Source organism: Nelumbo lutea, chromosome 1, assembly GCF_056320005.1.
Source record: "Nelumbo lutea isolate HS-2025 chromosome 1, American lotus-T2T, whole genome shotgun sequence".
NCBI lineage: Eukaryota > Viridiplantae > Streptophyta > Magnoliopsida > Proteales > Nelumbonaceae > Nelumbo > Nelumbo lutea.
In genome coordinates, this window is record NC_142684.1 from 124088278 (window position 1) to 124115469 (window position 27192).

General features: G+C 38.5%; 1 protein-coding gene across 1 annotated transcript; it reads right to left on the reverse strand.

Annotated features, from left to right (window-relative positions):
- On the reverse strand, positions 1 to 27192 carry LOC148877310 (TIP41-like protein). The gene is made up of 8 exons (XM_088984812.1): positions 26770 to 27192; positions 25854 to 26039; positions 18501 to 18591; positions 10658 to 10774; positions 10477 to 10536; positions 10325 to 10366; positions 10054 to 10182; positions 1 to 310 (listed from the first exon to the last, which is right to left on the reverse strand). The coding sequence occupies exons 1-8, from the start codon at positions 26907 to 26909 to the stop codon at positions 179 to 181; spliced, it is 897 nt and encodes a 298-aa protein (XP_088840938.1). The 5' UTR covers positions 26910 to 27192; the 3' UTR covers positions 1 to 178.

Sequence of the window (27192 nt, forward strand, 5' to 3'; positions counted from 1 at the left end):
TTTCCATAATTTTGTTCTTATAAAATCCTTATAAGTTATGAACCAGGAATAAAGGGACAAATATGAACCTTAGTCAACAAAAGTCAAATTTAACCAGAGGTTTCGTGCATCTACAATTACATACAAGGACAATTTTGAGCTTCTCTTGTATGAAGACAAAGCATGGACCCTATCGTCCTTAAGTACCAACTGAGAATACTTGCATATCACTAGGGATTTTCAGCTTTTGGGTTTTATGCTTGACGATGGGAAGCCTCTGACTGATGAGACTGGGATCACCATATGCAGCAGAATCAGAAGGAAATCCTTTCTGCACCAATTATCAAGATGCAATACATAATGGTTAATTAGAAGAAAAGTCTCAGTGAAGAATAATTACAAAATGAAGACTCGGGATAAATAAAAAGATCACCATGTTTCATTTCTCATTTATGACTTACAAGTACGGGTAAATGAATTTGAAAGTTCAAACCATGTATGTAACATAACAGGCAAAACTTAACAGATGTATAACTTGTTACTGACGAAGAGAGTGCTTTCAAGCCATTAAACAAGGATAATCCATTTTCTAAAATTTAAATTGGTTATTGTCTCGTGTCAATACAGAGGACAGTTTCTGATGTCTTCAACACATATATGTCACCATTCAGATTTTATTAAAGTCACTGAACCAGACAATTTTTATCCTTGTCCTTGTTACATACTATTGGATGATTCAGCTGATCTGTCAATGAAGGACCTGAATGGGACAATAATAAAATCTTGGGTGAATCACAAAGAGCCCCTGTGCTATGCCATCAGTGACAAATATCCCCTGAACTTTCATTTGCAACAAAGATCCCCTGAACTATCGCTTGCGACAACCCCCCCCCCCCCGGAACTTTCACAGTAAACTTCAAAAAGAATCTCATTCAGCTGTTTAAAATTTTTTAAATCCCCAAACTACCTTTTTCTTATTTATTTGAATGCTTTATGATTCAATTAGTTTTCTAAATATAAGACTGAAGCTTATTTACCTTCATGCCTAATTGGCCAACTAACAGGGCTTAAGATCATGTGGAGGTGTGGTAGAGCTGCAGTTTATTGGACACTGGGAGGAGAGGAACTCAAGGATGTTCTCAAATAAAGAGAGAAGTGTGGAAGAAATCATGGAGATCATCCACATTAGGATGGTACATTGGTTGAGAACATTGGAATTGTTCAAAGTGTTCTCAGTTGATGAGTTGTTAAGGAATTGGAAGGAGATTGCAGATTCAGGCTTTAAGTAGAAAGATTTTAAATGCTTGCTGGACGACTCCACCTCATGGGTTTATCAAACTGAATTTTGATAGCAGCAGCATAGGCAACCCAGGGCCTTCCAGAATAGGGGGAGTGACAAGGGATGAAACAGGGAACTTGTTAGCCATGTACTCTGGGCCGATTGGGGTGGGAGACTCGTTGAGGGCTGAGATTTTATGAGCTATTGAAGGGATACAAAGGGTCAAGGAAATGAATATAAAAAAGGTGCTTATGGAAGGTGATTCTGAAACTCTGGTGAATTGGCTAAAAGAGGACAGTCCTATGATTTGGAAATACAGCAATGAAAAGAGGAAGTGGCTAACCAAGGACATGGAAATTCACTGTACATGGATAAAGAGAAGTGCAAATGCATTGGCTGATGGTCTAACTAGGCAAGGGGTAAACAGAGACACTTTATTTTGGGCTGTTTTGTAATTACTGCATGGTCAGGATGTTTCTTGGGTAGCTGGGAGTTAAGACATTTTAGATCCCTCCCTTGTAATTCCGATTTTATATATCATTAATAAAATTTCACTGTTATTGATCAATATATATATTATATATATAACACTGAAGCCCTCTTGGTTGCTCCAATAGGTCCTTGCAAAATTCTGGCTGGATTCAATACTAAAATGAAATGGTAGAGGTTTCTTTCTAATAGATATAAATTTATGGTTTCCTTTGGTTTTTCTTGAATTATTGGAGAAAGGAGTGGATAACTTTTATATTTTAAGATGAAGAAAGGCACTCATGTGAGTGAAATGAATTGAGAATTAAAAAAAAAAAAAAAAACTTTATTTTATATGCCAATGAAATGATTCTTGTTAGTTTAGATGGTTTCGTTTGGAGAAAATGGAGGTACTTTTGGTTAATTAGGGTTTAAGAGAAAATGGCCAAAAAAATAAAATAAGAAAAGTTTGGGTAGGTAATTTGGTAATTTAACATGTTATGTCATCTGACTTAACAGTCAGGGGGTATTTGTCATTGACCCGTAGTAGTAATTTACCCTAAAATCTTTTTTATAATAAGACTTATCTCTACCTCATTGAAACCTTTTATCTCCAAGGCCTGAAAGACACCTTAAAAATCAATTTGGGCATTTCTAAAAGACCTAATAGCCCAAGCTGATCAAGGTTTTGCTAGATCCATGATCCAGCTTTTCTCAATAGGTTTTGTTTCAACACTGCTCAAACCTGTTCTTAATTCCCCACTAGGCCCTCAAGCTTGAGTTCAAAACAAGAACCCAAGCAAGGTTTAAAATGTCAGTGTCAATGGAAAATATCAGTCACCAAAAAACGGGAAACAAATTGGAAATATCTGTAGAGAGAATGGGCCGAATGGGCCCTAGTATCTATTCTTTTATTCTTGTAGTGTGTTATTTATTTGTTTGTTAATGGGCCTGTTATTTCTTTTTTATAAGCTTTCTTTAAGTCCTTGCTTAGCTGGCCGACCACTTAAGGGCATACTTGTAATTAGCTTAATGAATGGAGATTAACAAAAGGATTAGAGAGGGAAGAGAGGAGATTATCGAACTCTTCTTCTTCCTCCTCTTCTTTTCTCCATCTTCTTCCTTTGTACTGCTGTCCTCTACTTTTCTCTTTGATTTTAATCAAGATTATATCAGTTTTAGAGGACTGATTCACTTCTTGGTATCAGAGCAGGTTTCTTTCTTCCCTGTTTTCCTTCTCTCTTTTCCTATACACCCTTCGATTAGGAGAGTGTATGGAGAGATATGTTCTCTATAGTTCAGAGGATTTTTTGCCTAGTTGGTAGAGGGTTTGGAGAGTTGAAGTCTGGATGAAAACTGCCAAGAAGTGAACTATATCTTTTTTGCCCAAAACCCTAGCCAATTAGAGAGTTTCGAAGTTACAAGTAAAGGAGAAGCTTTTGGTGTGGCACTCAGTGCTTGGGAGGTGTCTTTTGACTAAAGAGTGTGGTTCAGTCCCGGAAGAGATTGGGAAGCTCTGGTAGGAACAGCTGCAACTTCTCTCTTTCTCCCCGACAGCTAGGCACAGTGAAACCCTAGTTCTCAAACATCTAGGTATTGTTTTAACTTCAAGTAAGTTTATAAAGACTAAAATTCTAGTTTTTTATTTTCATTTGATCAATGGAGCAATACAAAAGTGAGTTCAAGCAGATTTTGGTATCCGGGCCAGGCTCGGTAGATTCTGTTTTGACTGGTGTGACTACAATTAAGTTAGATGGAACCAATTACCTAGCCTGGGCACAGTCTATATGGATTTATGTCTGCAATAGAGGTAAATTAGGGTATCTCATAGGCAGTAAGGTGAAACCCGAAGAGACAAACCCTACATTTGAGAAATGGATGCGAGAGAACTATAAGGTTATAGGATGGTTGGTCAACTCTATGCAGCCCCATATAAGTCAACATTATCTTTGGATGTCTTCGGCCGAGGAGATCTAGGATAGTGTTACAGAAACCTATTCACAGAAGTTGAATGTGGCAAGAGACTATAAGCTGAAAAGTGAAGTGAAAAATCTGACACAAGGGGAGAAACAAGGTGTTTGAGTTTTAGGAAAAGATGCAGACTTTTAGGAAATTGGTGGAACGAAACAAGGTGTTTGAGTTTCTTACAAGACTCAACCCTGCGTTTGACATTATTAAGCAGAATATTTTGGCTATGGATGAAGTAACTCTTCCCAGGCGTATGCTATGGTAAGAAGTGAAGAGAGCAGGCAGCAGGTTCAGTTACAGATTCCACCTATAGAACACTTTGCACATGCTGGAATAAAGTCGAAGGGTCCAACTGAGAAGAAAGAGCTGATATGTGAATACTGCAAGAAACCATACCAATGTTTTAAAAGGCGTGGGAGGCGTACGCCTAGAGGCATACCTCCAAGCGAGGCGCCCCCAAAACGCCCGGAGGCGCATGTTAGAAGCGATCAGACCTTTGAGGCTTACGCCTCCCACATGTGGCATTTTTAAACATTTACAGATTAATTGTTTTTAAGTTTTTATGTTCTAATTGGTGGGGCCACGGGTTATATCATGGTCCCCATTGTATACAATCAACTTTTAAGTGTAAAAGAGGGGAAAATATCCCTTTTTCGATTATGTTCTAACCCAAATATTAGGGCTCGAAAGAGAAGTCTAAAGTCTGAAGACTCTGAACTGTGTATGTGCGAACTGCGAACTGCGAAGTACAAGACTCACTTAGTTTCAAGTTTCGACCTTCAACTTCGAGTTCATGCAATTTGGTATTTTTTCTTCTTTTCCTTTCTTCTTCTTCTTCTTCTTCTTCTATTTTTTTATTAGTATACCCACTAATGTGGTCTTATTTTTTTATTCTATTTTCAATTTTCTATTCTATTTTTTTTATTAGTATACCCACTATAATTATAAAAAAATACATACTTGAGGCTTACGCCTCCCTGTGCTCGAGAGGCTTACACCTCCTGCGTTCTGAACTACACCTCACGCCTCTAGGTAGTGGAATGCCTTGCGCCACGCCTCCGCGTTTTAAAACACTGAGGCATACTAAAGACACTTGCTAGAAGCTTCATCTAGATCTTCAACCAGACAGCTTAAAGAATAACAACAATTTTAAGAAGACTGGATAGACAGGAAAGCCTAAGATTGCTAATGTTGCCACAGTACCCAAAGGAGGGAATAAGGAGAGTGAAGAAAAGTCAACCATGGAACAGTTGGCAGTAATGAAGACAGAATTTGAAAAGTATGGAAGGTTGTTAAATCACTTGGAAGTCGTTGTCTCTACATCCCACTCTTCAGGCAACACATCATCATCATCCGCTTTTGCTCATTCAGGTATTCGTGCTTCTTCAAACCATGCTTCTGTTTCAAGTAATCATAAAATCCCTTGGATCATTGATTTTGGTGCATCAAACCATATGGACCAGCTTGTCTAACCTTTTTTGTTCATATCACCTTCTCTCTGGTAACGAGAAAATATCTCTTGCTAATGGGTCTCTTACTCCCATCTCTGGCAATGGGGATATTAAGACCTCTGACACCCTTGTTTTATCCTCTGTTCTTCATGTCCCCAAACTTATTACAAATCTTTTATCTGTTAGCAACTTAACTAAATCCATGAACTATAGCTTAACCTTCTTTCCTACTCATTGTGTTTTTCAGGACCTGAAATCTTAGAGTATGATTGAGAATGGTCATGAGGTGAATGGAATATACTTGTTGGATACACCTGATAGGAGTCTTGGACCACCTCATGGAGTAGCCTTGGAGTCAGTTTTGTCAGAGTCTGTTGATAGAGTCATGCTATATCATTTTCAGTTTGGTCATTTGTCCTTCTTTGCTTTGAGTCATTTGTTTCCCAATATGTTTAAGGGAGTGTCTTTATCGAGTCTTCATTGTGAGTCTTGTGAACTTGCAAAGCATTGTAGACAGTCTTATTCAGTAAGCAATAAAAGATCCATTTCTCCTTTACATATTGTTCATTCTGATGTGTGGGAGCCATATCATTTGCCTACTATGGGGAGTTACAAGTACTTTATCATTTTATTGATGATTATTCTCGTTACACTTGGATTTATCTCATGAGATCTTGGGATGAAATATCGACTATTGTGCAAAAATTTCATGAACTTATCCTTACCCAGTTCCACACCTGGATCAAAATATTCCGTTCTGATAATGCTAAGGTGTATCTTGAGAAGAACCTCTCATCCTATCTTGAAACTTTTGCGGTTATTCATCAAAATTCGTGTTCCTACACTCCACAGCATAATGGAGTGGAAGAAAGGAAGAACCGCCATGTGGTTGAGGTTGCTAGATCCCTCCTTTTTTTGCATCCCATGTTCCTATTAAATTTTGGGGAGATTTTGTCCTTATTGTTACATTTTTTATTAACTGTATGCCTTCCTAGGTTCTGGGCTTCAAAACCCCCTTGCCTTCTCTTTCCGGATGAGGGTCTCTTCTCTCTTCCTCTCCGTGTTTTTGGGTGCACCTGCTATGTACATGTTCATAGTCATCAAAGGCATAAATTTGAACCTAAGGCACATAAATGTGTTTTTCTATGATATGCCTCCACACAAAAGGGATATTGTTGTTTTGATCCGATCAGTAGCACCCACTTTGTTTCTCGGGATGTCACATTTGCTGAGTCTACTCCTTTCTTTAGTATTCCTCCTGAGGGGGAGCAATCTAAGGAGCCCTTTGCTATGTCTCCAGCAGTTCCTCTTCCTGTTCCTTTTGAGTCATCTGCTGACTTGTCCTCTTCTCCCACTGTGACTACCTCAAGTATCCCTACTCCTCCACCTCATCCTCCTATAATTCCCTCACATCCTGTTCTCCAAAGGTGGTACCAAAGACACTGATTCAGGTATGGGCAAGTTGTTTCCACTCCTGCAAAAGAACCTCTTGCTCCTCCCATCATTATTGTGGTAACAGGTCAGCCTTCCTCTGACCCATCTACTTCCTTCCCAGACCTTGATCTTCCTATTGCTTTTTGCAAAGGCAAGCGGAAGTGTACAACCCATTGTATCTCTAACACCTGTCCTATAGCCTTCTATCCCCTAGCTATTACTCTTTTCTTGCTTCTATTTCTTCCCATGCGATACTCGAGTCTATACTAGAAGCCCTATCTAAACCTAAATGGAGGGATGCTATGATGGTTGAATTGGATGCTTTGCAATAAGAACCATACTTGGTGGATTTGCTAGAAGGGAAGGTACCAGTGGGTTGTAAATGGGTATTTACCATTAAATATCATTCCGATGGTTTTATTGAGAGGTTTAAGGCCAGATTGGTTGCCAAAGGCTACACTCAAATGTACGGTATCGACTATCTTGAGACTTTTGCTCCTGTGGCCAAGATGACCTCGATCTGGGTTTTGTTGTCCCTAGCTGCTACTTTTGATTGGCCTCTCCACCAATTTAATGTTAAAAATGCCTTCTTGAATGAAGATCTACATGAAGAGGTCTATATATCTTTGCCTCTGGAAGTGTATAGAAAGGAAATGCAAGGGAAGGTGTGTAAACTACAGCAATCCATTTATGGTCTCAAACAGTCCTCTCGGGCCTAGTTTGAGAGATTCAGGGCTGCTCTTGTCTCATTTGGTTATACACAAACTCAATCTGACCATACCTTATTTTTGAAAAGAATTAACTCTTTGGTGACTTTTCTGATTGTTTATGTTAATAACATTGTGGTCACGGGTAATGACACACAAGTCAATAAACTCAAAAAGTTTCTTAACTCATAATTTATGATCAAGGATTTAGGAGATCTCAGGTATTTCTTAGGAATTAAAGTGGCTAGATCTAATGATGGTATCTTCATTTCTCAACGCAAGTATGTTCTTGACCTTCTTGCAGAGACTAGTACACTTGGTGCTAAACCAGCCTCTACCCCTATGTATCCCAATCATAAGCTTTCTACTATTGATGGTGAACTTTTATCTAATAGGGGAGTGTTTCAGAGATTACTTGGGAAGTTGTTATATCTCTGCATGACTTGGCCGCATATTTCCTATGCAATGAGTGCTATTAGTCAATTTATGCATTCTCCCAGAGATACACATTTAGCTATTGCAAAAAGAGTTTTGTGTTACTCAAAAGGTACTCTTGCCAAACATGGACACATGAAGCTAGAGGCATACACTGATGCCGATTAGGTTGGATGTATTGATGGTAGGAGATCCACCTCAGGATATTGTGCTTTGACAACAAGGAACATTGTTTCATGGAGGAGTAAGAAACAGTCTGTAGTTGCCAAACCCTCTGCTAAAGCAGAATACAGGGCAATGGCACATGGTGTGTCAAATTACTATGTCTACGATCTCTTTATGACAGAACTAAGCACATTGAGGTTGATAGACATTTTATACAGGAAAGAATTTCCTCAGGAAAAGTTTTCTTGCCATTTATTGCCTCAGAAGAACAGTTGGTTGATGTTTTGACCAAGGGAGTTCCAAGAAGGAAGCTGACACACTATATAAGCAAGCTGGGCATGATTGACATCTATGCTCAGCTTGAGGGGGAGTGTAGAAAGACTAGGCCGAATGGGCCCTAGTATTTATTCTTTTATTCTTGTAGTGTGTTATTTATTTGTTTGTTAATGGGCCTGTTATTTCTTTTTTATAAGCTTTCTTTAGGTTCCTGCTTAGCTAGCCGCCCACTTAAGGGCATACTTGTAATTAGCTTAATGAATGAAGATTAACAAAAGGATTAGAGAGGGGAGAGAGGAGATTATCAAACTCTTCTTCTTCCTCTTCTTTTCTCCATCTTTTTCCTTTGTACTGTTGTCCTCTACTTTTCTCTCTGATTTTAATCAAGATTATATCAGTTTTAGAGGACTGATTTATGGAAACAATGCCAAAATTATAGATATGTTGAAAACATTGTAAAATTTTCAAAAATATCCAATGATATTTTAACAAATGACCAAATAAGCATAAATGCACACTTAATTATAATGTCAATATAAACTAACATATAGAAAAAGGAATATAATTTAAACAGACAAAAGTTACGCTATTTGATTTCCCTATATTTTTTAAAGTCAAATTCATACTTCCATATTAAAATCCAACTAAGGACATATTTGACAACAATAATGTGAATCAATAATACTATACCAACTTAAGAAGTAAATGATTATTTGTCTAATAAAAAATAATGGCAGATGGTGTTATAATGAGAAAATAATGAAAAGAATATACATAATATATTATATGATCACCTTTACTTCCACTCTTTTCATGTTTAATGAAATATTAATTTTAATAAAGCATATTTATATAATGTTGTGCAAATAATTTAAATGTATGGATTAAATAAATATTTTTGAAAAGTTTATATCATGTGCACGTAATACTAGTATATCATGCTCACTGACATGTAGTATTGACATTTTGGTTCAACATATTGTATTTCTAAAATAAAATGTGTTTATGTCAGCTAAAATTATCAACTTCAACTGAAATATAGCAATATTTGACTGGCACTTTTAAATTTTATAATTTGCCTTAAAGTTTATGATGGTAGAAAGGTTCAAAATTTTGATATTCGTATCATATCTTTGACTAACAATACACCTGTTTTAAGGGAGTTTTGAGAAATCCTTTTTTTTATTAATTAAAGAATATAAAAATAACCCCTACTATGAAATTTTGAAAACAAAAACTAAAAAAAAATAAAAGCAAGGGTTTGATGCATTGATACACCCTTGCTAGTGTATCAGGGTGTATCGATATTTTGAACCTTGGATGGTAGGCCTCAAAACCAAGATAATGTCAACTGACATATCTGACAAATTTTGACATTTGAAGCCATGAATTCAAAAGATAATGTTATTCTCTCTGCAAAGTAAAGCAAGGGGGAAAGATTTGTAAAGGACTTGTATCTCTAGCATCAAACTGACCAGATCAATCTAACATATGTAAAGCAACCATACTTCTAGGTGGGACCCAAACCCAATTCCACCCAAAAGATAAAAAGGGTCATTATCTAATGTTGGTCCAAGCTATCTGGGACCTTGGGAGGGATATGATGGATACAATCCTAACCTGGCATTTTCTACACAAAGTGACTACTCTCAGACTTGAACCCAATTTTTTTTGGGACGAATAACCCGCATAGGTTTTACCATTACACCAAGTAATGACCCCTACCCAAAAGATAAATTAAAAAAAGTCAAGCTTCTCTTCAATTTGACAAATCACAAAGTCCAAATACAGTGATGACAGACAGGTGGTAAGCCTGCAACATTTCATTAAAAGAGTCCAGTACATATAAATATTCCTGAAAAAGATGGTGACAGTTCATTCATAAACTTACGGCAGATAGATCTTGAAAGGTGGCTTCTCTCCAGCAACACTCTCGAAGAATGCTGGGAGTAGCCCCGCTCCCAAAAGTACAATACATCCGAGTGTCCCTTAATCTCACAAGTACCCCATCAACTCTAAGCTGTCAAAGTGAATTGATTCAACATCAATACAAGGAAAACCAAAGGACTCACACAAGTGCAAGAAGCAGGAGATCCACAGCTTATCTTTACTTATTTCTCAAACAATCCATTTTTCATCTCAAAAAACAAAGACTTACTCACCCAGAAACGCAGCAGTAGAAACCAAGAACTTGGCATGACTCTCTACAAAGATCACAAAATAAGAGGTAATAGTGATGCCTATCATATGAATATTTGGCAGGGGAAAAAAATCAGATTTCAGTCATAGAGAGGATCAAAACTTCAGAAGTTACCACTTTCACAGTTAAGAGTGACACCCCATTATCAGCCAATTCATCTTCATATAAGATCACCTGTCAAATCAAAACAAATACTTAAATTAGTGGCATCAACATAAGTACAGGGCAGTGAAAAATAAAGAGATGAGTCAGATGACTTATGTTTATTTAGTCCCTGTTGTATTTGAGTGCACACCTCATCATAGAAGAGAATAGTCTCTTTTGATGCCAGGGCAACCAAATCAATTTGCTCATCACAATCCTCCCAATGCAAGCAACAACTCCCCTCCTCTTGGATTGCCCCTATTTGGCACTGGTTGTAAAAGAAAATATAACAAAATAATAATATCAATAACAAGGTAATAGTGTGCATGAAACATTATGTATCATGTATAATTATATATAGGCAAATATCACTTAGATTAAAAGGAAAATTTTATAGAATAGTTGCAAGACCAGCTATGTTGTATGGAGCAAAGCGTTGGTCCGTCAAGAAACATGTCCAGAAAATGAGTGTGGATGAAATGTGTGTGCTATGATGGATGAGTGGAAAAACTAAGGATAGGATCAAATATGACTTGGCAGTAGCTCCAACAGGTGATAAAATAAGAGAAAGTAGGCTAAGATGGTGTCGTCATGTGCATAGAAGACTGTCAGAAAGTAGAAGATTGACTCTCTGATTGATTCTCCATAATTTTAGGTCCATCAGTTTAGGAAACATACATAAGTTAGTTTCCTATAATCAAGGGATATCCTAGAATCATGGGATATTAATTGGAGAATCCTACTGATATAGAAATTAGTTTTCTAGGAAAAGTTAGTTTCCTATTTTATCGCCCTGTAAGTTAGCTCTGTAATTCTATATAAAGCTGTGTACATTCTCCTTCCAAGACAATACAATCAATTCATTTTTTCTCTCAAATTCTCTCATGGTATCAGAGCTGGTCACGACCTAATCTACAAATAGTATCTCTTCGGTCATCTCTGCTGCTGCTGGTTCAAGAACTCTCTAACAGTATTTGGGAGGTTCTTGAGTGTCCTTGATTCTTCTTTGAGATCGGCTACAGATCTGAACTCTACATTTTTTTCTTCTTCTGGACTGCTGCGCCATCGGATTCATCCTTTTTCTTGGATCTCTTTGTAGAGACATCGGATCAGTCTGAAATCTTAGATCTGGTGTTGCCCAGAGCAGATTTACTGAATCCCTTTGGTTTGGATTTGGATCAGTTTTGATTTTGAGAGGTTTCAATCCACTCTTCAATTTGGCGGAGCATTACAGTTACCTTTTTTTGGACATTGGCTGAAAGATTCTTTAGGCCTTCATCGCCAACCCTTACTAAATTTCTCAGACCTTCATTGTCTGTTTTTCTCTCTTTCTTGAAGCCCGCCCAATATGTCAGAAGCCACTGTATCAAATACCACTATACAATCGGAAGAAGTCTCCTCCCATCAAGCATCTGGCGACCTACAAAACATTCAGGCAGCATATAGGTTGAACGGGAAAATTTATTTGAAGTGGTCTCAGTTTGTTCAAACATATTTAAAGGGAAAAAGAAAGCTTAGCCATCTCTTAGGGATGGGACCAAAGGAAGGAGATCCAAGATTTGATGCATGGGACGAAGCTGACTCCATGATCAAGTCATGGTTATGGAATTCAATGAACCCTGAAATCAGCGACACGTGTATGTTTTTATCTACGGCTAAAGAGATTTGGGATGTTGTCCGACAAACATATTCAAAGGCACGTGATGCAGCACAAGTGTACGAAATTAAAGTCAAGACTGGAGCGACTAAACAAGGCAGCAAGACAGTTATCGAGTACGCAAATTTACTGCAGAACCTGTGGCAAGAACTCGATCATTATCGGTGCATTGAGACTAAATGTGCAGTGGATGCAGCAATCCTAAAGAGTTTTATCGAAAAATATCGCGCTTATGACTTTCTTGCAGGACTCAACGCAGAATTTGATCAAGTTAGGGTCCAGATTCTTGGCAAAGAAGAGGTACCATCTCTAAATGAGACTATTTCTCTGATTCGTGCTGAAGAAAGCCGTAGGGGGGTTATGATTGAACCCCAAGTACTATAAGGTTCAGCCATGGCTACAAGGATGGAACAACCGAAAATACTAGAAGGAATGAAGATAGATTTGTCCTCTACATGGGACAACAAGGAGTCTCTTTGGTGTACCTATTGCAAGAAAACAAGGCACACCAAAGAGAAGTGTTGGAAGCTGAATGGTAAACCATAGAACAGGGAATGGGGCTACCAAGGAGGACAACAGAAGAGTCGAAACCAAGCTAACTTCACCATGAATCAGCCGAGCCAAGAAAAGCCTCCAAACAAGACCAAGTTCAATAAGGAGGAGATCGAAAAGTTAAGGGGGCTTCTGGGATCATTGGAGAAATCTAGTGGTGCAGGTTCTCTTGCAACCTCAGGTAAGTTTTCTATTCCTCACAGACTAAATGTCTCATATGAACCTATTAGGGATTTATGGGTTATTGACTCAGGAGCCACAGATCACATGACTCACTCCTCACTACATTTTAGCACTTATACCCCCTGCCCAAGCAATCGAAAAATAGCCATTGCAAACAGTTCCCTTACTACCATAGCTGGCCTTGGGGATATCCATATTAATCCATCATTTACACTAAAAAATGCCCCCCATGTTCCCAAATTGTCCACTAACCTGGTATCCATCCAAAAACTCACCCATGACATGAACTGTAGTGTGCTTTTCTATCCTTCTTACTGTATATTTCAGGACCAGGATTCGGGGAAGAGGATTGGACTTGCTAAGGAGAAGAATGGACTCTACTATCTTGAAGAATCATGCAAATCAAATATTGTCCAGGATAAGTTATCTCTGTCATTCCTTTCATCATCCAACAAAGACACCATTTGGCTTCATCACTTTAGACTAGGACATCCATCTTTTGGAATTCTGAAAACTATGTTTCCCTCCTTGTTTAAAGGATTGAGTGTTGAATACTTTCATTGTGATGTGTGTGAATTTGCAAAACACAAGCGTGTGCCCTTTTCAATCAATAACAAGAGAAGTTCAGTCCCATTCTTTTTGATCCATAGTGATATATGGGGACCCTCCACAGTTCCGAATGTGTCTGGCTCACGATGGTTCGTCTCTTTTATTGATGATTGCACTAGGGTCTCTTGGATCTTTCTTCTTAAATCTAAATAAGATGTAAGTAGTGTACTCCCAAATTTCCATAACATGATTCAAAATCAGTTTGGGGTCAAAATCAAAAGATTTAGATCGGATAATGCACTGGATTATTTCAACCAAACTTTATACCCATATTTTCAAAAAGAAGGGATTATCCAAGAATCCTCCTGCATTAATACTCCACGACAAAACGGAGTAGCAGAAAGGAAGAATGGTCATCTACTAGCTACAACCCGAGCCTTACTTTTCCACCAGCATGTTCCAAAAACCTATTGGGGGGAAGCTTTGCTTACAGCCGCATACATTATAAATCGATTACCTTCGAGGGTGTTGGGATTTAAAACACCAATGGAAACACTTTCTCAATTTTATCCCGATCTACGTACAACAAATAATCTCACCCCAAGAATCTTTGGATGCACTACCTTTGTCCGTGTCCATAGCCATAATAGAGGGAAGTTAGATCCAAGAGTCGTCAAGTGTATTTATGTGGGTTATTCGTCCACCCAAAAGGGTTATAAGTGTTACCACCCACCTACCAAAAAATTATGTCTCTATTGATGTCACTTTTGAAGAAAAAACACCATATTTCACTCAACCTTATCTTCAGGGGGAGTCCTTGTCATTCATTGAAGATAAGGACAGAGATTTGTTCCCGCTTGGTCTACCTACAGTTTCTCAACACCCAAACTCAGCATCTATACCAGTTCAATCCATATCTGCACCTATCGAACCACCTCAAACCCAACCAACTTCTTCACCCATTCATAACAGACCCATGACAGAGAATGATGAACTTTGTGACTCTATGAGATTGCATATATTCAAGAAGGAGAGACCAGGATCCTAATCTCGTGCAGGTTCAAGATTCAACTACTATTCCTGAGAATGAGGTAAATACAGTTACAGAAACTTCTTCTGAATTAGCATCTGACCAAGATCTTCCTATTGCCCTTAGAAAAGGTACAAGAGAATGCACTAAACATCCTTATATCCCTTAGCAAATTTTGTGTCCTTTAAAAAATTCTCACCATCACATAGGAGCTTCCTAGTTAGTCTAAACACTATTCATATTCCTAATACTTTATCTGAGGCATTATCTGACGAGAAATGGAAAGATGCTATGAGAGAAGAGATGCAGGCTCTAGATAAGAATCAAACATGGGAAATTGTTGACCTACCACCAAGAAAGAAACTCGTGGGCTGCAAGTGGGTTTTCACAACAAGTACAAGTCAAATGGCTCTCTAGAAAGATACAAGGCAAGACTCGTGGCAAAGGGATATACACAAACCTATGGTGTTGACTATCAGGAGACATTCGCTCCAGTGGCTAAGATGAATACGGTAAGAATTTTGTTGTCACTAGTAGCTAACTTCAACTGGTACTTGGAGCAATTTGATGTAAAGAATGTTTTTCTTCACGGTAATTTAGAGGAGGAGATATACATGGATATTCCTTCGAGCTTCAAAAGGAAATAAAGTTTGTAGGTTGAAGAAAGCACTATATGGTCTTAAGCAATCACCTAGGGCGTGGTTTGGAAGATTTACTTAAGTTATGCTTGCCATCGAAAGTCAGGGAGATCATACACTCTTTATAAAGCATTCGGATGTAGGGGGAGTCACGGCTCTTCTGGTATATGTCAATGACATAATTGTGACAATAAATGATGAAAAGGAGAAGGAAGCCTTAACAAGATGCGTAGTCAGAGAATTCGAAACAAAAGAACTTGGGAGATTTAAGTATTTTCTAGGGATTGAAGTAGCTCATTCTAGAGAAGGCATCTTTATCTCACAACAGAAATATGTAACAGATCTTTTAAGAGAGACAGAAAAGTTAGCATGCAAACCATCCTCCACACCGATTGAGCCAAATCACAAATTGAGAGAAGCAAATGAAGATCCAGCCGTGAATAGGGAAATGTACCAAAGATTAGTAGGAAAACTTATATATCTTGCCCACACAAGGCCAGACATAGTATATGCCGTGAGTATGGTTAGTTAGTTTATGCACAACACGAAAGAGGTTCACCTACAGGCAGTCTATAGGATACTACATTATCTAAAGGCTAATCCTGGCAAAGGAATCTTGTTTAAAAGAAATACTGGATTAGCCCTAGAGGCATACACTGATGCAAATTATGCAAGCTCTCCCGTGGATAGGCGGTCCACTACAGATTACTATAAATTCCTTGGAGGAAATCTTGTGACATGGAGGAGTAAAAAGCAAAATGTGGTAGCTAGATCAAGTGCGGAGGCAGAATTCAAGGCAATGGCTCAGGGAGTATGTGAATTACTATGGCTCAAGATAATTTTGGAAGACCTAGAGATCAGATGGGGAGGTCCAGTGAGATTATTCTGCAACAACAAGTCAGCTATTAACATTGCTCACAATCCCGTCCAACATGACAGGACAAAGCACATTGAGATAGATAGGCATTTCATAAAGGAAAAGCTAGATAGTGGATTAATTTGCACTCCATACGTCTCAACAAATGGTCAACTAGCAGATGTGCTGACAAAAGGGCTTTGTAGTGTAGGATTCCAAGGACTTATCTCCAAGCTGGGAATGAAAGATGCATATTCACCAGCTTGAGGGGGAGTGTTGGAAAGTAGAAGATTGACTCTATGATTGATTCTCCATAATTTAGGTCCATCAGTTTAGGAAACATACATAAGTTAGTTTCCTAGAATCATGGGATATTAATTGGAGAATCCCACTGATATAGAAATTAGTTTTCTAGGAAAAGTTAGTTTCCTATTTTATCGCCATGTAAGTTAGCTCTGTAATTCTATATAAAGCTGTGTATATGCTCCTTCCAAGACAATACAATCAATTCATTTTTTTCTCTCAAATTCTCTCAAAGACCATCAAGGGAAACCCATAACAAGTGATTTGTTACAAATTCAAGAGGCTAGAAGGGCAAGGTGTCAACCAAAAAAGCACATGGGTAGAAGTAGTAAGAAATTAATTAAGCACCAATAATTTAACAATGGCTATGGCATTAAACAGAATGGAATGGTGAAACAGGATTCATGTAGCTAATCCTATATAGTTGGGATAAGGCGATGATGATGATGATGATGATATAATGCATGCATAATTTTACTTGTTTCACAGGAAGAGGTTTGTTCCCATGCTTGTGTGGTTTCCTTGCCATCCGGCATGTCTCTAGGCCCAGCAGTTGAATGCCTCTGGATGATTCTTCATACCAAAAATCAGCCTGGTTGGTGATGTCCAGATTTTGGATTTGATTCCCCCCCCCCCCGGCGAAAAAACAAAACAAAAAGAACCTCAAATTCAAGGGCACTAATCCTCCATGCTTTCAAACCATGGATCCACAGACCATGCCATAGCTCATGACATCCATAAAAAGAGAAAGGCTAAAACCCAATGGATGAATGATGGATCAGGCTGACTCTTGGCATGTATAGGATCATCATTATAGGAGTGTAAATGGGCCAAGCTGGCTATACAGTTGTTTGGGCATCCTCCAGTATGAATCCAGACTAGTTTTTAATTAAGCACTAGCTAGGACTATTTCTTAGTCCCATTATACAAATAAATCAATGTTTCAAAATCTGGCCATATGGAGTCCTTACAGGTATGTACAAGGGGTGGGAAGGAATAGCTTGTTTTGGGCTGTGTTGTAATATTTTTTATTTGGGGAGGGGCTGAGAGAGTTTATCCCTTCCCCCTTCTTTCTCTTCAATCGTACTAATTTTCTTCTTAATTAATGATACCGATTCCGTTATTGATCCAAAAAAAGACCTGGGGCATGATAACATTGATGCAAATATAATTCCAAAGGTAATTTCTAGGTCTAGAAGCATAAAATGATGACTTGACATATCTCTCAGGTAAGGATTATTGCAATTCAACTGGTTGGGTTACCAATTTTGCTTATTGTTAGTTTTTTGGTAAATCAAATCAGGATCCATTACCATGAGAATTTGGCCCAATTTTTAGTGCCACCTGCCAACTTGACACAATCTTCCTTTTCTGGGCTTGGGACCAGTGGTGTAAGACATGCTTACACTGGTAGAGTTTTTTGGACAAGTCTACTAGTTTTTTTTTCTTTTCTTTTCATGTGTGCACATATATTCCTTTTATGTTTTGTGAAAAATTATAGGACTCACAATTTAACAGAGGATATAACATTTGATAGAGCGCAAAGGTGAAACAAGATTCATGAACCGACCACATTGCATGTTGTTGGAAATAAGGCTTTGTTGCGTTGACTTCAGTAGAGTTGTTTGTATGGCTGTAAGTAACAAGCAAATGAAGGTTTCCCATGTCATTTCAAAGGAAGTGATGGGTAGGTACAGGAAAGTGGCAAGGAGATTCCTGTTAAGGAATTCTTCTTACAATATTTAGTTAGCACTTCTAGTTAGACTGGAGTTTGAGAGTAGAAAAAATGAACTAAAAACTGAACCTCATTTGCAGTAGTGATTAAATGAGCTTGTGGATTGAAATGACATTCCTAGCCTAAAATGTTGTAAGCCCAGCCTGAGCCTAGGTGTGAATATAAATGCAAGATCCAGATTTGGGCAGCACCCACTAGGCCCATCATGAGATACGCCCATGTGGCAGCAAACTTATTAACCATAAAACATTCTTTATTCCTTTCTATCAAACTTTCAGTTAAAGATCAACCTGGATGTAGGAAGCTTAAACATTGAGACTCAAAAAGGGTTCATTTGATACATGAAAAGTGTTCAGAGCAACATGAGATTTCACATAGAATCAGAGCATGAGAAACAAGAGGAATATGGTATATGAAAGCATGCCAGATAAGACCAATCTAGAATATTAATAAACAGGTTAGTCAAACAACAAAATATTTGAACCGCTCACCTTATCTAGGCTTACATCAACCATCTCACTTCCACAATATGGAGTTGTAAATGTATAATCATAATCAAGTATCACCTGCTGGATAGGTTTGCTGCAAATTCAATAATGATATGTGAGATTGGATAGCCATATTAGTACTTGATCCATTCACCTTCTCTAAGTTAATACCAACCATCTAGCTTCCACAATATGGACTTTTACAGTTTTACTATTGTTGTTGTTGTTGTTGTTTAACACATCTAAGGTAATTTAGATGTCTAAAGGGTTCAATGAACCACTAAAATACAGAGCCAACCACACAAGGCAGATAGTGCTACTGATTCTTTTGCTGATTTGAAGGGCAAATAATGCATATATATTGTCAGTTTGTCATAAAGGTAAATGAGATGGAATCACCTGTTGACCTAATAGGAATACGAGCGACTGGCATTGTCTGACAAGGTAGAACAGATATAAGATAAATAGATAGAGATCGAGAAGAAGGAAAGGATTGTTGTAATGCAATATTCTCTAGTAACTGCTTAAGGTGAGGGAATACTGGCTAAGCACATGCAAATAGGGAGGAGAATTTCAATTAGGGCCCCTAGGATTATATTATTATGCATCCCTCCATAGGTACACAACTCACTAGGCCCCATGAAAGAAGAAAAAATCTCATGTTTAAGAGTTCAGATATACAGATTTGTTTGTTTCAATTTACACACAACACACACAAAATAAAAATAAAAAACAAATTTCAGTGGAATGAAGTTCTTGAAACCCATAAAAAATACAGAAAAGAAAAGGGAAAATATCAACAAATAGAACAATGGCAAGGTCACTTTTTTTTGGTTGGGGGGACAATTCAGCATCAGTAAGACTGGTATCCAGTGAAATAGCAAAATCGTAATAATGTAGAGTAGAAAGTAAATTAAGAGTTGGAGTACAGAAGAAATAGGTCCTGTTCAGCAAAGGAGAATTAAGATGTTGGAAGAAATAAAAGCACTTGATCTGAAAGAAGATAGGATTAGCTGAATGCAATAGGCTGTAGAACCAATAATAACACTCCACACTAGTCATAAAATACATGGGGCCGGGGGACCACAACCTTTCAACCTCTCACTGTTGGCCCCATGTATTTTATCACTGGTGTGGGGCATTATAATTGGTTCCACAGCCAAAGCGTTCAGCTCATCCAAATTAATCTGAAAGAAGGATCGGCAGCTCTGTCAAAGGCAGAAAAGATGGAAAGAGACTTGGCAAGAGATGGTTTCTCCAGGATGGATAGAATGGAGGAGATAGTTTGGTGACAGGAATCTAGAGCCATTTGGCTTAAAGAGGGGAAGGGAACACAGCCTTCTTCAATAAGAAAGCTAGTGACAGGGGTCAGTGCAACACCATTTCTTTAATCAGATTTCTTTTTTGATAAATGATAGAAATTTTATTAGAACAGAAAGAAATATCCCATGATTACAGAGTATATCCAGCAGAACTGAAAGATACAGCCCCAGCCAGAAACAAGATTACAACTAAGCCCAGAATAATTCAGACTTATGCACCCCACCCCTGGATTTTGCGAAAAAAAATCAGCCATCGCATTAGCCAAACACCATTCCCATTTGACTGAAATTGTCATATATCTGACCAGCCACTTAAATCTTTTCATATATTCTTTGCCTTTCCAAATTACAGTTTCAGGATTCTTCAACCACCCTATTACCAGTTTAGAGTCACCTTCAACTAACAGTCATAATTTAATTCTCTAGCAATCTGTATTCCTTGTAAGACAGCTTGGAACTCCGCAAAAACTGAGTCCCCTACTCCAACTGGACCTGAAAAAACAGCAACAACATGACCTTCAGAGTTTCTAAAAACTCCCCGTATACCAGCAATGACCTTCAGAATTATTGCTCAGTTGTTGGAGGATGACTGGCAGATTGCCAAGGCAATTGTAAAACACTGCAGCAATCTTTTTTCAGCTCATGACCATATAAGATTGAGGATTGATGACGTTCGTTTTGATAGTGTTTCTCCCAAATGATAACTGTCAGGTTGGAAGTTCCTTTTGAAGAGGGAGAAGTGCTCTGGGCCCTTAAGACTCAGGTTCGAAATTTCGATAGGATATGCCCTGTATTGGATGGATAGCATCATATCCAGAGCTCTCGGATACAGGATACCCCAAATAAGGGGTGTTTCGGATTTTGAGCACTTTCATGGGCCAGACAAGGCCCCTGATCCCAATGGCTTTTTGTTGGCTTTTTAAAAGAGAAGATGCTGGGAGTTCCTAAAGGATGATTTCATGGCAGTGATGAGGGAACTCTATTCCATTGCAGCTCTAACTCCAGAAGCCAATGCAACTTTTATCTCCTTAATCCACAAGGTGCCAGGAGCAGTAGACATTAAGGGTTGCAGACTTATCAGTTTGATAGGAAGCATATAAAAAGTGATCTAGAAAGTGTTGGATCTGCTCAAGTCTCCATCTCAAGGAGCCTTTGTGGATAGTAGGCAAATCCTGGATGGCCCTCTTATAGATAATGAATGTATTGGTTCAATAATCATAGAGGATGAACCAGGTGTAATCGGTAAAATAGACATGGAGAAAGCCTATGATTACATACAATAGGGCTTTGTGGATTACCTTCTTCAGAAAATCGGTTTTGATGTGAAATGAAGAAGATGGATTAGGAATTGCTTATCTTCAGCCATGTTTTCTATCCTTGTTAAAAAGTTCCTCAAAGGTTAATTTAATGGTGGTAGAGGCTTGAGGCAGGGAGATCCCTTCTCCCCTTTCTTATTCATTATTGTAGTGGAGGCTCTCAGCAGGATGCTTAAGAAGGCAGAGAATGGAGACTACATTATCAACCTTAAAGTTGCATGCAAAAAGTGAGTTGACCCAATAGGGAATGTTCCCAACGTTGATGAATTGGCAGCAGCGTTGGGTTGTAAAACAGGCTCTCTCCCTTCAAAGTACCTTAGCCTTCCAACCTGGGGCTAATTAAGAGCAAAATCACTATGGGTGAAGAAAGGGTATCTTCAAAAGGGTGATAAGGTGACTCTTAACCAAAGTGCCTTATTGAACCTTCCCATTTACTATTTATCTTTATTCTGCATCCACAGTTTAGTATTGCAAGTACTAGAGAAATTGTGTGGAGATTTTCTATGGGAAGGAAAAGATGAAGGGAGGGTGTTCCATCTTCTAGCTTGGGGAGAAGTGTATGCTCAGAAAGCAAAGGGTGGGATGGGTATTTGGCCACTCCATCTAATGAACAAGGCCGTCCTCTCAAAGTGGTTGTGGCATTTTGGTAATAAAAATGAACTACGGAGGAAGCTAATATGTTGTAAACATGGTGAATCAAACCTTGGATGGGAAACTAGTCAACAACGAGCTTATTAAGGTTATAGTGTTTGGAACGATACTGCAAATAACAAGAATTGTTTCTTTGACAACATCTCTTTCAAACCCGACAACAATGACAGCATCTTTTATTGGAATGTGGCAGCAGTCCCTTATGTTCAGCCTTTCCCAATTCGTATGCAATGGCCCAAGATAAAGAGGCCAAGGTTTATGACTGTTTTGATACAGTTGGCAATCAGATTGTGTGATCAAGGTTTTAAATATCAGTACACACAAACCTTGTCTATCGGGTGTTTCCAAGGCACGCATGCTTCTTTTTTTTCTAAAGTCTACAGGGGGTTGGTCTTAGGCCTGGTCAGCCCCTGAAATTGCCTATACCTTTAATTTAGGTATACTGGGGTCGTGGGGTGCTACCAAAACAATATGATACACCCGATACACCCCTATATGTAACAAAATTTTGAACCTTGGTGTGGAGTCAATGTTTGAGAAGGAATGTAAATGACTGGAACTGAAACAACCTGGTGGATCTGTTGGGTGCACTTGAAAGACTGCATGTGGTGAATGGAGACAGATCAGTTAAGTATACAGTCAACTCTTTTTTCCATACCCTATCAGGGCATGATGATGGTTTTGTTCCCTGGAACTGGATCTGGCAAATCAAAACTCCCTCCAAGGTGTCTTTTTTATTTGGGCAGCCATAAAGGGGAAAGTTCTCATTATTGATAATATTAGAGCAAAAGGCACAGTCATTACTAACTTGTGTGTGGCTCGAGTAAAGAATCAGTTCAGCATCTTTTAATTCAACGTGACTATGCTCAGAGAAATTGGATCCACTTTTTAAAGTTATTTGGCATCTCCTGGGTGAGTCACCCTGACCTGTGTTCCCTATTTTCTGCCTGGAGATCTAATGCCTTTTGCTCCTGTGGAAGAATGTTATGGAATATCAACTTTGTTGGATTCAACTTCTCTCATTTTGTAGCTCATTGGGAAAAAATCATTTGGGATGATAGCTTCTGTCTTTAGTTGTTGCTGTTTTCCGTAGTTTTTTTGTTGTATTTACCTAAGCTCTGTATTGAGGGAATCTCTCCCTCCTCTTGCTACTTTTAACTACAATATAATATATTAAATAATTGCCTTTCAAAAAAAAAAAGATTATTGTACTGCAAATCCTAAATTTTCATTTCTTTCCTTGTAAAATCTTTCTAGTATTTAAGTTCAGTTTTTTTGGGCTCTCTTTTCCTATTTCTCAGTTGCATGATTAAGGTATCCTTGCTCTAGTTGGCTAAAGGTGTGGAAGATGAAATGACTCTTTTTTATACCTGCCTTTATTTGGTGTGATTTTACATATTTAATCCTGATTTTCAATTGCTCCTCATAAAGTTAAAGTTTCATGTATCACAAAACCTAAATCTTAGCTTTCCTTACAGAACCTCTCTTATTTTTTGTGGTTTTAGTGTTTTGATTTCATATAATCCTCATTTTTTTAGTGAAGTCATCTCTCACTTTGGCTGGCTAAAAGCTATGGAATATGAAATGGCTGTTTTTTATCCTTTCTTCTACCTTTGTACTCCTTTGATCCTTCTTGCCAACAAGGGTTCAACTATGACACAGGAAAAACTCATAACCTCTCAACCGGTATCATAAAAGTGATAACCAATTAGGTGGCATTCATCAAAATTCATAGGGGGCTTTGATTGGTCAAAGCTCTTTTTTTTATGAATAATAATAAGTTTATTGATTCAGAATCAAATTAGAGTGAGATCATATATCATCCCAACGAGAGGCGCGAGTTGCAGCCCCTCCTTGAAACTTACAAGTAAACTAGGAAAGAAAAACAAGAATCACAACTGAGCCCAAAATAATTCTTCCCTATTTACCCCTTGCTTAGCTAACACATCTGACAAGGTATTTGCTGATCTCCCCACCCACTATACAGTGACCAACATATTCCTTGTCAACCAACTAAATTTCTTCATTTCATTCTTGTATTGCCACATAGCCTCTTCAGAATTTTTCAACCAACCCACCACCACTTTGGAATCCCCCTCGATTATTAGGTGTTGTACCCCCAGCTAGTTTGCAAATTGGACCCCTTGTACAGCAGCTAAAAGTTCTGCCCTGATGGAATTCCCAATTCCCAAGGGACCTAAGTAGAGCAACAAAATCTCTCCCTTCTCATTTCTCAAAGCACCCCCCACTCCGGATAATTGATTTGTCCTTTAGAGATGAACACCTTGCTACTGCTAACCAATTTCTCCAAATGTCATTAAAGGAGAATTGATGAAAGATTTCCAAGGTCTTCAGCCAATGTATTGTCCTATTTAATACACAATCTTTCAAATCTTGGTTGTTCCTTTCCTTATTTTGAAAAATTCTGAGATTCCTTTCTTCCCAAAGAGTCCAAGTCAAGGTAACACGAGCACATCTCCACATAATTCTCCTTATTTTTGTAGACCAATTAAAGGTAGAATGGTTGAAGAGTATGTGAACTTCTGCTGGTAGACTCCAACTACCCCCAAACAACGAAAGTAGCCAAGCCCAAAGGTCTGCAGAAAAGGGACAAGATACTAATAGATGGTAACAATCCTCACCGTGAGCTCTACAGAGGATACACCAATTAGGAGAAATACAGAGAAAATGTCTTCTCTTTTGTAGGTTGTCTAAAGTGTTTACTTTCCCATGAAAAACTTCCCAACAAAAAGCCATAATTTTTGGGGGAACTGGCCTACACCAAATTTCTTTTGACGAAAAGGGTTGGTGAGTAGAAAGTTGAGAGATGGACTTGAAGAAAGAAGCACAAGTGAAGGTTCCATTGGGTCTAGGAGTCCAAACCCTCTTATATGGCTTGGAGGGATCCAAACAAACCTGATTAAGACAACCAACCAAAATAGAAAGAGACTCAATTTCAGCATCCCTAAGTCCTCTACGAAACCCAAAATCCCAAGTAGGATCTAAAGGTGTTTCCAAATGTGAGACAAATTTTGAGACCACCTCTTTTTTGTACAAAGAAATAGAAAAAAGCAAAGGGAACAAATCCTTTAACGGCGAGTCTCCTACCCAAATATCCTCCCAAAAAAGGATAGAGTTGCCAGAACAAACTCCATACCTGATAAAATTGAGGAATTGAGGAAGGGTGTTGTGAATAGCCTTCCAAGGTGCTGCTAGGTTAGCTTGCCTCGATACACCAGCCTTCCAAGGTGCTGATTGGTCAAAGCTCTTCCAGTATCATACCTTTCTGATATCACAGATTTACCCTTCCAATAATACTAGGTGATTTCCCCTACTGGTAAGTAGGCTGTTGGCCATAGGTGGGTCTATGTAGTATTTGTCTTACCATTCATGTAGGTACAGAATAACTTCTTCGAGTACCAAATGCTTCAGTCAAGCATTGAGAGTAGAATATTCTAATACCTCTACAAGATCCAAACTCAGTTGTACCCAAGTTGTTTTGATGGCAACCAATAAGATCACCCCTTAAACTTAGCTTGATCTTAAAAATGCATTCCTACATATTATTTGCAACATGTAACATGTGGAGCAGTTACAGGGATCTATTTCTCAGGTCAATGTGGCTTGAATAAGTCGATGTGTACCTGATTTTTTTCTCCAAGGGGCTACTCAACGGGATAGCTCATCCCCCAAACCCATGAAGCCCTCAATCCAGGTGCAGGCGGGATTCGATCCCAAGTCTCCACTACAACCAGCAGGAGACCTTACCAACCAGCCAGTTGGCACCTTGCTGCCATGTGCCTGATTATGGAAAACAAGTAAATGATCACTGTCTTGGGAACCAAAGAAAGTGATCACATTTTTTTTCAAATGATTAGATGTGAAAATATCATGTTACGCTCCTGATACTCCATCCCCTCCAAATTAACCTAATGGAATCAAGTATCAACCATTATCCTATTATATATTTCAAGCTTCATTTAAATGGTTGCAGCTTTTGGGCTTCTAGCACTGCAAAATTTTAGTAACTCAAAACTTTGGTCAAAAGGTAGTTATATGCACTATACCTTCTGAATTTCCACTTTGCTGCTGCAGGAACTTCAACTGGTGGTAAAGCTTCCTGCTTCCATCCGGCAAGAGCATCAAATGCATTAAAATGAATCTTAACACCGCTACCCATGTGGTAAAGAACTAGAGAACTCTCTCCAAAAACCATCTCTGGTAAGTGGGTCGTGTGAAGCTTTTGTTCCCACCTGCAAAAAAAACAAAAAACAAAATAAAACAAAACTTAGTCTAGTGAAATAGATGAGAAATACGACACATTGCACCTCAAGGTTCAAGCTTAGAAGATCATATCCACGTACCAGTGAAGACTACAATAGCTTCATCTTGGCCATACACAAATCTATGTTCTTCACAGAAAAAAAAAAAAAAAAAAAAAATCTATGATGAAGGAAGAACATTGCCTAATCAAAACTCCCCGTGAATTTTGATGAATAGAAGCTAATTGATTACCGCTTATTTGATACTCGTTGTTTGGTTATCAATATATTTCACGTATGATGCCTTTCCGGTATCATAGTCGAGCTCAAAAATTATATTATTGCTGACTTGTGTTTTTCATGTTTGTTTATTCCAAAATTTGGTCATGCTTGCTTGAGCGATAACATATCGTCAAAGAGAAACTAGAACGAGAAGGAAGGGAATTTCCAATATGCGTTCATTCCAAAATGTTGTGGCCTATGGTCCATCAAAATTGTTCAAGCGTTTATATAAAAGAAAAAATAATAACAATGATTTTAATGTCCCCAAGTACTATTGTGTGGCTTAATTTCAAATTAACTTTTTTTATCAGCAATTTCAGATTAACTTTTCGCAGTACCATTGCAGAGTTCAAGTATCGATCCCAGGATCAAAAGTAGGTACCAACCCTAATCACATTACTTAACTTAAGCATATACAGAAAGAGATATGAAAACGTACTGCTGAAGGTGGATGGAGTTGAGAATGGATCGCTTGCGTGACTCGATCTCCCAACCATGGATATGCACTCCGTGCCGTCCCTCGGTCAGCAACTCAGCCCCGGCGGCTTTGAATTCGTTCTCGTCGATTTCAATTTCCATGGTCGATTTCTGAACTCCGGCGATCGGATTCCTCTTTCTCTGAACAGATTTCTTCCCGCCCACGCCTTCGCCTTCCTAAATTTTTTGAGCTTTTCTATGGTGAGCTCTTTTTCCCTCCTGCCTTTCTACGGGCTTCGCTCAGTTCACTGACGCTCTGTTGAGAGGCCGGATAGCCAACGAGTTGGCTTTGCTCAGCTCGGTCATTCTTTATCGGGATTGGACATGATTTTAGGCTCACGAACAGCATTTAGGCCTACCAGGCCGAGTTTTACAGCACCAACAG

Coding starts and splice junctions, on each gene's coding strand:
- LOC148877310 (XM_088984812.1), bottom strand. CDS start 26,909: ATGGAAATTGAAATCGACGAGAACGAATTCAAAGCCGCCGGGGCTGAG. Junction 26,040..26,769: donor AACTCCATCCACCTTCAGCA/GTACGTTTTCAT, acceptor TTTTTTTTGCAG/GTGGGAACAAAAGCTTCACA. Junction 10,183..10,324: donor TTCTACTGCTGCGTTTCTGG/GTGAGTAAGTCT, acceptor TCACTTTGACAG/CTTAGAGTTGATGGGGTACT.